The sequence below is a fragment of the Rhipicephalus sanguineus genome, chromosome 5, assembly GCF_013339695.2.
Source record: "Rhipicephalus sanguineus isolate Rsan-2018 chromosome 5, BIME_Rsan_1.4, whole genome shotgun sequence".
Taxonomy (NCBI): domain Eukaryota; kingdom Metazoa; phylum Arthropoda; class Arachnida; order Ixodida; family Ixodidae; genus Rhipicephalus; species Rhipicephalus sanguineus.
In genome coordinates, this window is record NC_051180.1 from 117,880,186 (window position 1) to 117,892,216 (window position 12,031).

Sequence of the window (12,031 nt, forward strand, 5' to 3'; positions counted from 1 at the left end):
TTTTTCTGTTCGCCACTGATTGACATACAGCTGCCTTCCATGGTTTGTCCTTGTGACCCTCTCCCTTTGTCCCTTCGTCTTGCCAAATTTATATCCGTTTGCTTTACATTTATTCATGTTATATTTTTTTCTTCGTTTCCGTAATATACTGTCTACAAGATGTGGTTCTTTTATGAGCTAGATATTCTCAAGAATATGGTTAATTTCTCCTGCATTTTGTATATTCTAACCTAATATAATTTGACTCTAATCTTTGTCAGCTTCCCAGAATGTATATGCATCATTTGCAGATCATAATTTTGCTGCTGCATTTTCATATGTAGCCGAGTTACTTCCGTCCCTAACGGTATCGACGGATACGAACAGAAAAAAAGACAACAAAAAACGGTGTATTAATTCAGGCTAACACTATGGCATATCTAATAGCTTCACTGTTATTTCGGACGCTGCACGCCACGTATAACTCTAAAAGATTCGCGAGAGCAAGCCCAGCTTTCTCCTGCAGCCGGTGAAGCCAACGCATACTGCCAGAGCCACTTTGCGACTCTAAAAGCAACTCAGAACGGGAAGTAGGCTTTGCCGCAGTTCCTACGGGAGTGGCGTGAAGCACGCTTGTACTACAAGGGCGTCAACGTTGTTAAATTGTAAAGAAAAGAGCATTTAGCAGCTAAATGAGCAACAATGCTATGCTGATGCGGTCAAGACCAGACAAACTTTGCACTTGGTATAATAATGTCGAAAATTGCCATATGCATTTGCTGAGACATTGCCGACATCTCAGTGCGACCCGTCTTTTCGTGAAGCCTCGCGTGCTCTCATACATTGCTGTCCGATCGTCACCCGCCGTAGTTGTCTATATTGGCCTATAATAGCTCACGTGCTCTGTTAAACTCGATGACGCGTGTTTAATTCCTGGCCACGTTTTGATTTGGTGGATAAGCGATACCACCAGTTTACTTATATTTAAGTGCGCGTTAAAAAAAAAAAAAAACCGTGGTCGAAATTATACCGGAATCCCCACTACGACATGCGTCATAGTGATATAGTATTCATTCATTCATTCATTCATTCATTCATTCATTCATTCATTCATTCATTCATTCATTCATTCATTCATTCATTCATTCATTCATTCATTCATTCATTCATTCTTATTTTCAGGCTATCGAAACCTTATATTTAATTTGTGAAATGAGATACCCGTTCTCTACCACACAGGGCAAATTAATTGTTTTACTTAGCAGACCCAAACTTTGGGCATGTTTGTATTCCATAATGTTTAAGAATAGCGAGAATAACAAAAGAGAAGAGGGGGACGAAGAGCGCTGTTGTTAGTTGAAACACGGAGATAGTAAAGCACGCAAAAATGGACATGGGCGAAAAAAAAAGGCAGATGCCACAGGTGGGACCCGAACCCGCGCCTTCGCAATACGCGTGCGGGGCTTTTATCAATTCAGCTATCAGGGCGTCATTTTCCCCGTTCACTTCGTTGGGTATATATATACGTGTGCTAGATCTAGCACTCCGGAAGTGTTAGCCAGTGCCCCCACTCACGGTGATTGCGGTGGGTGTAACGCATCCTCTCTCTACCGCCGACGTCACGTACAAAGGAATCTCGTTGATGCGTTTTTCACAGGAACCGGAAAAACAAAAATTGCAGGAAGTTTGCACTAAGTCGCGCAAAAGCTTGGCACAGCGAAGCACGGGCCCGTCGCCGCTCGCTGGGCAACCTATTTCTCTATTTATCTATTTCTCTATATTGCTCTATAGAGCTGCGCGGCCTTCTTTGTTTCTCTTTAGTTTTCTCTTTCTTTCTCCCCGTCATTCCTTTTCTTCATGTTTTTTTTCTGTCTTTTTTGTCTGTGTTTATTTCTATTTATTTGTGTCTTTCTTTTTCTTTCTCTCTTTTTTTTCTATGTTTGTCTAACTCTCTCTTCTCGCTTGCTTGCTCTTTCTTTATTTTTCTATCTCTTTTTCTCTCTTTCTTCCTCTATCTGCATGTCTTTCTCTCTATTTCACTCTTTCTCATTATTTATATGATATGCTTTGCTCGATCCCCTCCTGCTTTCCCTCATCCTCGCTTCTCATTTCTACCCCCTCGCTATGCGATACCAAAGCTATGCTATGATCTGCTAGCGTGCCTGGATAGCCGAGTGGTCAAGACGCTGGCCTTCGGATCGTGGGCACGCGGGTTCCAATCCCGCCGCCTCATGAGGCAGTTTATTTCCCAAGATATTCTCTTTCTTTACATATTTCTATCTTTCAGCCTCTGTCTTCATATATTTCTTTCTTTCTGTCTCTTTATTTTTTTCTTCGCCCTCCTCCTCCTCCCCCTCAGCCTCGCATCCCTCATTGGCTTTGTGCTTCCCCCTTTGCTATACGCCGGACCAATCGGCGCACGTGTTCTGGGAGCGAAGCAGAAGATGAAGAAAGCGCGTGCCGGTTTGTGATGATAATATCGGGTCATGCCTATAGCTAGAACAACTTCGCCGTTAGTAAAACGTATTATGCAAAAATCGTACTAACTGAAGAGGTTAAAAAAAGGAGGAAAATATGTAGATATACCTGAACCAATTCAATACAGCCGGCGTAGATACGCTTGGTACTATTATTCAGATACCCTAAGGGTCCAGAAGGCATTACTTAGGGGGGGGGGATACAGAGAATGTGGCAAATAAATAAAATGCCCACTGAACAATGAAATCAGAGTACACGAATAAGTAAACATCGAATTGTGTAAAAACAGCTACGTGTGACAGTATTATACTACGTAAAAAAAAAACAATCATAAGGCAAAGTTTCATAACCATAAACATCATCAGTATCACATGAAACTAATAGAAACAACTCGAAATAAACAAGACAAGCGGAACAGAATAAATAAACCGCAACGTAAAAAAAAACATGAGAAAATCAGCACTAGTGATTCGAAGATAGAATTTTTCTACTGGCTTCCATTTTGTCCTAGGAATGACATTATACTACTTACAAATGAGTCATGATTCACAATGCGTATAATGTCAGCAGGAAGAATATTCCATTCACGAATGGCGAGGAGAAGTGGCGAGTGAAAGAAGAGATTAGCGCGGGCGAAAATAGGTTCAATTTTATGTTGGTGATCGAGTCGCGAAGATATATGACGAGCTGGCCTGATATTGAAGATATCGTGGGATGACTGATTGAAGTGAAGCTTATGAAAGAAAGACAGTAGTGTCAGCAACCTGCGATTTTCTAGAGGAGCGAAATTGAGTGAAGATTTGATTTCAGTTACGCTTGATGTTCGTAAGTAGTTTTTTGTGATGAAGCGATCAGCCTTATTTTGTACCAACTCCAGTTTCTGTTTGAGGTAGGCCTGATGCGGATTCCACATGAAGGAGGCATATTCGAGTTTTGAGCGTACTAAGGTTTTATAAGCAAGAAGTTTAGTTTCCGAGTTCGCCGGATGCAAATTTCGCCTTATGAAGCCAAGTGATCTGGATGCTTTACTGACAATTGCGTCTATATGGGTGTTCCATAACAGGTCTGATGACAAATGTACTCCAAGGTATTTTATTGTGGATACAGAGTGTATGGACGTGTTGTTCAACGTGTAGTCGTATAACACGAGGTTAGCCGCTGTCCCGAACGTGATAGCTTTTGTTTTGTTAACGTTAATTAGCATTTGCCAATTGTTGCACCATTTACTAAGATTTTTAAGGTCAGACTGAAGGAAGCTAGTGTCCTGAGGGTTACTGATCTGCCTGTAAATCACACAGTCGTTCGCAAATAATCTAACTGTGGAATGCATGCCATTACTAATATCATTAATATAAACTAAGAACAAGATAGGCCCGAGCACGGAACCCTGTGGTACTCCAGATTTGACGTGAATTAACGGAGACGAATGGTCATTAACGAATACGGATTGGTATCGGTTGGCTAAGCAGTTGGTAATCCACCTAACAACCTTTGTATTTATGTTAAGACCTGTAAGTTTATGAACAAGCCGCAAGTGAGGAACCTTGTCAAAGGCCTTCGCGAAATCAACAAATATAGCATCAATTTGATGCAAGCAATGAACAGAGTGATGCAAGTCATTAATTAATTCGAACAATTACGTTTCGCAAGAACGACCATGCAAAAAACCTTGCTGATTGATGAAGAAGAAGTTATGTTCTGTAAGAAACTTCATGAGAGCAGATGAAATTATATGTTCTAGGAGTTTGCAACAAGCAATAGTTGAAGATATTGGTCTGTAGTTCGATGTGTTAGACGGGTCACCAGATTTAAATATAGGAATTACGCGAGCTTCCTTCCAATCATTTGGGACGCATCCCGTGTCGATAGACTGCTGGAAAAGTGCGGCCAAATGTCGCATATTGCAGGTTTCGACATTTTGAGAAGCTTAGGGCAGATGCCATCGGGACCAGGAGCGGCATTAGTCGGAAGACGATCGGTGCAGGAATGTATCCCTTCCGAGGTGATAGTAATGTCGAGCATCCTTGAATGCAAAATGGAGACCTCAAGGTCACTTGGAACAGGGGCCTCATCCATGAAAACAGACGAAAAAAACTCGTTGAATTCTGCGGCAACACGTGCTGGAGAAAGAATGTTCCCATCCTTGGACAACGACACCGTGGAATTTGCTGCGTAATTAGGCTTAATAACTTTCCAAAACTTTTTTGTATCGTTACGAAGCATGTTTGAAATGTCGTAGTTGAAAAATTTGTCTTTGGCTGTTATTTCAATTCTGCATAAGTGCGCGTGCTCGCGATAAAGCCTCCAATCTTCCTCAGATGCAGATAGTTTAGCTTTGGAATATAAACGTTTCTTTTTGTTAATAGTACGCTTCACATGAGTCGTAAACCAAGCGCTTTGCGTGCAGGTGGTTATTTTGATTCTAGGAATATATTTTTCTTTAAGCGTGATCAATTTGTCACGAATGAGTGCCCGGTTTGTATTGACGTCGCGTTGGTGAAATGATTGCAAAAGGTCGATGGAAAAGGCGGAAAGGTCAGTGATAAGCCCGTCTACATTCGTCCGGTTGTAATCAAATATAACCTTAGCTCTGTTTTCACGCTTTTGCAGAGCGCATACGAACGCGCAATGCAAGATATTGTGGTCGCTGATGCCATCCAAAACATTTACCGAAACATTATTTGGTTCCGTAGTTAATATAAGGTCTAAAAGAGAATCATTACGAGTGGGAATAGAGACGATTTGGTGCAAATCAAACGATGAGAGCGCGTCAAGGAAATGTTGACATTCACGTTTTCTTGTGCCATCCAAGGGTCTGCATGATTGACATTCGATATTAGGATAGTTGAAATCACCGGCAAGAAATATTGGCGATGTTGGGTACTTGTCTTGAACAAAACTTAGACTCATTTAAGTAATCTGGAAATTGGTGAGACGAATCAGGTGGGCGATAGCAGACCCCAATGACACAAGCAGTACGTGCGGGCAGACAAAGAGCAATCCATAAAATTTCGAGGCAGGAATTGGTTTCAATAACGCAAGCTTCCAGACTATTTTTTACCGCGACCAACACACCGCCCCCTGTCGATTGAATCCTATCTTTCCTAAACAACGAAAATTAACGAGAAAGGGACAATTCATGATCAGAAATATCGAGTGACAACCAGGTTTCAGTGCCTAGAACTATGTCTGCCGAACATGATTAAACATAAGAACACAGGTGATCCTGCTTACGAAACAGACCGCGAATGTTTGACACAAGAATGGACAGATGCGTATCACAGCGTTCCCGCTTGGGTCACTGGGTTTTCGCGGGGTCTTGACGCTTCGGCAGGGCAGTTACTTCGTTTGTGGTATGATCCAAGGCATAAATCGTGTTATCGAGTAGAAGCTTATCAAACAGAAGTTTGAATTTTTCCCCGGGCTTTCGTTCGGAACGAGCGAAATCTCGGAGCTTTTTCCTAATCAGTTGCATTCTCGGCGAAAAGTCTTCTTCAATCCACACGCGAGACGATTCTAACTTTTTCAATTTGAATGCATTTTTCACTACGTAATCAATAGGGTAAAAGCGGCTTAAGCGTAACCCGAGTTGACGAAGGACAGTGGCGTGTTAAAAGCTGGTCGAGCAGGTGCGTCGGTTCATCAGCGTAACAGCGCGTGAATGCGGGATTTTACGGAGAACACCTGAGCAACGTTATAACTCTTCATGGCGGGAACCCCGTGATTCTAACAACATGCGCGAGACGTTGTTATGAGACACGACAAAGAAGTTGCGACTGTAGAAAAAATATACTTTGGCGTATAGTTTTGCTGTCATCACGGTTTAACCACTTTTGTAAGCAGAACTTCGAAGATAACTTCAACATTCGAGCTCACCTAGAAGATTGCAGACGAAGATACTCACCACGACTTCGGCGTCCTTTAGAGGAACAGCTCCTGCAAAAAAAAAAAGCAACAATAAAATAGTCACTTATGCCACACAGCACGTAAAAGAAGCCTGTAGATATTTGCGGATACAGTGTATCAATTAGTGAATCACAGGCGAGGAAACCAGACCATGTCCTCCAACACACCTCAGTGCCTCTAGCAGGAGACACTGCCACGCTAATTCTCGCCTGCTGTGTTGCAGTACTTTACCGATTTTGACAGTGACAATGGTGGATTACAAGTAGAATGAAGTCTATCGCTCGGTCGTGAGTGTACAAATGGTATCACTCAAAGTGGCTTGAGTTGTCACTCATTTTCTTTTCTTTTTTCCCCCATATTGTTCTAGCTTCAAGTAAGTGCTCACTTTCTGTCTATTCTCGCAGATGAAACCATACATCGCCCTGTGGTTCTTCGTGGGTGTCCTGTGTTCCGCTATGCTGACAGCGCACAGTCAGGCGTGCCGAACAGAAAGGCAACAGGTGAGCTGCCCTGTATACATTGTTCAAGGGATTCGACACGTTTCCCAGGCGTTAATTAATGAGAACATTCTGTAAGAAAAGCAAACTAATGTTTTAGATGCAGTTCGGGATCAGCGTCAGAAATTCAATTTTCTGAGATCAAATTTAGAAAGAGATAATGTCTAGTTATATAATCTAGAACATAGAAACTGATATGAAGGTATAATCGAGACAAAATATATGCTAGGAAAACAATAATTTCAAAGCCCACGGATGTGCGCATTGCGAAGTTCTTCACAAAATTCTGTTAAAGCCTGCAGAGCATGTCTTAAAATCACGTGACTTGCCCAACTCCGCTTTTTTGTACGCAATGGCTGGCACAGGTGGTATCACAGTTCATAAAAAAGACCTGCACACATTTAGCAATTAATTAATTAATTAATTCGTTCATTCATTAAGCTCCCTATTTCAGACAACGAAGTCTAGAATACAGGGACAAAAGGTAGAAGTGTTCTGCCTGACGCGATCCCAGCAACAGAGCTCAAAGCGTGCCACAACAGAAACAAGAACATTATATACTATCATTGCGCACAGAAGACAGTTTTATGCAAAGTAAACAGCGATACGTCGAGAGGCATGAGAGACATGCGGGGCCTATTCTCAGTAATGAATGACTCGCAGGCTCGTCACTTCGTATGACGACATTTCTAAATTCATTCACTGTCGTTGGGCACAGCCGCACTACTTGGCAAGCATCCTCCGCATCTCAGATGCGAGGACACAGCCTTTCCCTTTCGTGCACTTGACCAAAATATTGCTCAAGGCCGAGCATATCGCCCTAAGGGAGTCATCGTATGGAAACATTAAATCAGTTCAAAATTATGAAATATTTCCTTCAAAACTTACTTTCGCTAATTTTGCTGCGTTAGAGGTTAACTGTCGGCAGTGACAGCAAAGGTCTATTCTATTTCAAGAATTTTGCGACGAAACCCTGGGGCCCGGACGTCCCTTTGACGTCACAGGTTTCGACGTGTTTTATGTGTGCGTTTTGTTCCTCTGGCTCGTAAAAGCCCTCAAAACTAGCGAAGTTCATACTTTGACTGTAGGGAGCCTAGCGGCTAACGTGTTGCGTTGATAAGCACGAGGGCGCGGGTTCGATGCCCAACCGCGGCGGCTGCATTTTCATGGGGGAGAAATGCAAGGAAAAACACCCGTGTACATATATTTAGGTGCATTTTAAAGAAACCAGAGGAGGAGACAGAAATAGACTGAAGAACAGACAGGTTGGCCAGTTATTAGACCGGCTTACTACTCCGTGTTGGGGAAACGGCTAAATGGAATAAAAGAGGATAGAAGGGCACATTACAAAAAAAATGCGGAAAAGGGAAAAGGTGGTCAAAATTATTTAACGGCTTGTTTTATGATCATACTTTGGTACGGCATGTGAAACCCCTGAACTCTCCTTTGTACTATATTATCCCTTTGTAACACATCTTTACTGATAAGAAATCATCAATTAGACTTCCTAAAAACTTCAGACATGGGAACTTCCAGGTCGGAGTCACCATCTGTATTATAGTTTTTGAGCTATTTATAGTTTAATGCAGTGTGTACTTGCAATAACAATGAGAGTTCAACAAGCATAATTTAATAGTAAGCCTCAAACACTTTTTCCTTTCAAATTCAGTCAGAATATAATCTACTCGTTTTATCCCTCTAACGCATACGGGCTGTCTTGGCAACGGTTATCGTTTCGCGTATTATTTTACGCGTGTAGTTTCGCGCACTTACCATTGTGGCGCGCCTTCGAATGCGTCCCGCAGTGCAGTCCCCGGAACGCCTGCTGCGAGGGCCTGGCCTGCGCCCCCATGTTCTTGGACGAGAAGAACCCGCAGCTCTTCTACGGGAACTGCCTGCAGTCCGTCCCGTCGTCGCTGTCGCGCGCGGAGCCTCCCAAGCCCGAGAGGCCGCCCTTCTCGCCTCGGGGACCAGTGCTCAGGGACAGGCAGCGCTAACCCTCGTCGCAGGATCGACGCCTCAGCTTCACCGGCTCCCGCCATCTCACTAATCATCCCTATTCCTCAGCCCCATATGTGACCACTGCGTGACATCCACCTCCTATACGTCTCCTTGTTCAGTGTTCTGTTGTCGCCCTTCGTGTGCTTCGATGTCTGCGTGCTGTTGCAAATAGAACAAGTAAAAGAAAAAAAACGGCAGAAGTTGACTAGTGCCACTTATACCGTCGTCAATGCGGACAGCATAATGGTGACTCGGCGTTCGGGAAGTGCGCCAAGCGCGTTGAATTGCACGAAGGGAATTCTCGAGAGAGAAAGAGAGAGAGAGAGAGAGAGAGAGAGATGCTTTAATGAAGTGCTGGAGATGCTAGCCTGGCTATTCGCCTGACATGCTGCACCAGATATTGATTACGGTATATACACAGGCAAACACATAACAGGACCTACAGCCACCCACACATAGATTACACCATTTACAAAGTTTCGTTTAGGCTTGTGACCCACAAGGACGTCAACAACGCTTTCGTGGCGCGTAACGCACAGGTGGTGCTCTGCCATGGGCCGAGAATATGCCATAGTTCTAAGCTGGAGGGAACAGACGATAGCTGTACGTTCTTGTAAATGCGCGATAATAATACTAACTTCGCAGATGCGCGGATTTTCCTGAATCGTAGGAAGCGATGGGATAGTTCCTGTTCCGCCACTTCCTAAGACTTCGGACAGTGGCAATCCCGTCGTTGGTTTCTACAGTTATTTCCTTGTATGCGTCACGACGTTGATCGAGATGAACCACTGTTGAAGAGCGCATAAAGAGTACTGCTGAAGCAGCGAGGCACTGTAAGTGGTAAATAAATACACCTACTTAGGGCAGGTAGTGACCGCAGATCCGAACCACGAGACTGAAGTAAATAGACTAATAGGAATGGGGTAGAACACATTTGGCAGGTATTCTCAGATTATGAATGACAGTTTACTAGTGTCGCTCAACAGAAAAGTACATAACAGATGCATCTCACCAACACTTACCTACGCGGCAGAAAGTTGATGGCTCGCGAAAAGGGTTCAACTTAAGCTGAGGACGAAGCCGCGAGCCATGGGAGGAAGAATCATAGGTGTATCCTTAAGGGACAAGAAGAGAGCAGAGTGGGTCAGGGAACAAACGGGTGTTATGGACATCTTAGTCGAAATAAACAATAAGAAATGGGCATCGGCAGGGCATGTAGCTCGTATAGACAAGATAGCCGCTGGTCCTTAAGAGTAACCAACTGGATTCCAAGAGAAGGCAAACGCGCGAGGGGGAGACAGAAAGTTAGGTGGGCAGATGAGAGTAAGAAGGTTGCGGGGATAACGTAGCAGCAGCAAGCACAGGACCGGGTTGATTGACGGAACATAGGACAGGTGTTTGCCCTGCAGTTGGTGTAGTCAGGCCGATGACGATTGTTGAGGGAAGGAAGAAAACAAAAGCGAGAAGGAAGGGAGGTTAACCAGAAACACCTCGAGAATCACCATCATGTCCAGTTGGCTACCCAACGCTGGGGAAATGGAAAAGGAGAATAGAAAGGTGTGTGAGAGAGGAGGAAAGAAGGAAATGAACAATAAATGCGCTGACGCGTAAGTTTTCGGTTGCACAATGCAATAGTCAAAGGCGTTCACACAAGCGCGTAGTCCTGAAAAGGCACAAAAGTGCTTAAACTGCCTTGTGGGCCAACAAGCGATGGTGACGGTGCTCCAGCAGCATGTGCACGGAGAGCGCCCGATCGCTAAAGAGCGCATTAGCTCCACGAAGTGCGATCAGCTGGATTTGGAAATAATATTCGTACCTCAAGGTTTTCCCTGGCTTCGCGTACATTTGACACGGCACCAAAATCCACCTCGAATTCCGCTGACATTTCATCGACATTTTGTGGTGTTAACGTTGTCCACTGCACCTAGTCGAAGTGTTCGCGCGCTCCGCTCTCACCCGCACGATCAATCAGTCAAATAATCACTATTACTAGAGTGACGGGGGGCATGACGTTGATAAAGGAGTAAGGAAGTAACGCGAAGCTCAACCTTCATTTCAAGTAAATATAAACTGCTAGCAGCACTCATCCATCTGCTTCGTTGAAACATTGATGCCGCTGTGAAAGCGTCAGCGAAACCTTGAGTATACTAAGAAGTCAATGTAAAGAGCGGCGCGTCGGCTGTCTCGTTCTTTCGACCGTGCGCTCTCTGCAGGCTCTCATCACGATTGTCGCTAATGCATGGTCTAGTCCTCTGAAGCTCATTTTAGGCATCAACAAATAGTGACGTTTAAGACTTACTTTCGCAGCACTCTTCTTTTATTTTTGCATCTTCAGTACTGTCACAAACATGCTGCTGCACAACAAGCGTTACATATGAGAACGTAAACTGCATCGTGTCTAGCACGCTTGAAATGCACCAAGTACTTTAAGTTTTATGTGGATGTAAAATCACTGTGGAAAGAGATGGAAAAGGGCAAACCCGCTACCTAGTGACGCGCAGATATCAAGAGCAAACACCCGTCAAGTCCACGTCTTCTCCATAGTTAGGTTTGATGGGGAATCACATGGAGAATCAGTTGTTTCATTATGTTTGTCGTTACATATTTCAAATATTCCTTTATGTATCACCGATATTGCTTTCCATGCACCACTTTGTCGTGCCCAACTGGGCACATATTGCCTCAGGCGGTGAGGAAAGTTACGTTACATTTCGCATGCGATCTAAGATGGACCTTGTCAAATCGAAAGTATGAGTATGTGTTAAGCAAACCATCGCATGTTTTTCTGATAACGTTAAATTATACCGGTCATTGGCGCGCTCTTTAAGTGACGGGAGGCATTTTAAATCCGACTATGAAAACTGCTCTAAGCTCTCAGAGGCGTTGCTCTCGCTTGGAGCGTGACCGAAATCCGACAAAGTGTGGGCGATGTGGTTATGGGGATCGGTTACTTTGAGAGCAACACGTCGTACGTTTCGGCCGCGGACAGGCTCTAACTAAAATATCGAGAGCTCTCCGCATCGCATGCAAACAAGAGCGGAGCAAAAATTGAAATCGAGTGTTCCCTAAGAATACCACATGGGCATCTCTGCTAGTATTCTATTTCAACGCTATGCCTATTTCGCACTTCATTACTGGTCATATACTGGCACTAAGCCAACGTTATTTAG

The 12,031-nt window shown here is 43.9% G+C and overlaps 1 protein-coding gene across 1 annotated transcript in view; it reads left to right on the forward strand.

The window, feature by feature from the left end:
* The window catches only part of LOC119394198 (mast cell protease 1A), an 81,584-nt gene extending 72,531 nt beyond the window's left edge, over positions 1 to 9,053 (forward strand). Inside the window, exons 7-8 of the mRNA XM_037661474.2 lie at positions 6,768 to 6,863; positions 8,666 to 9,053. Coding sequence (XP_037517402.2) covers positions 6,768 to 6,863; positions 8,666 to 8,857 — 288 coding nt within the window. The 3' untranslated portion in view covers positions 8,858 to 9,053. The remainder of the gene's footprint in view (positions 1 to 6,767; positions 6,864 to 8,665) is intronic.
* The last annotated feature ends 2,978 nt before the right edge of the window (positions 9,054 to 12,031 follow it).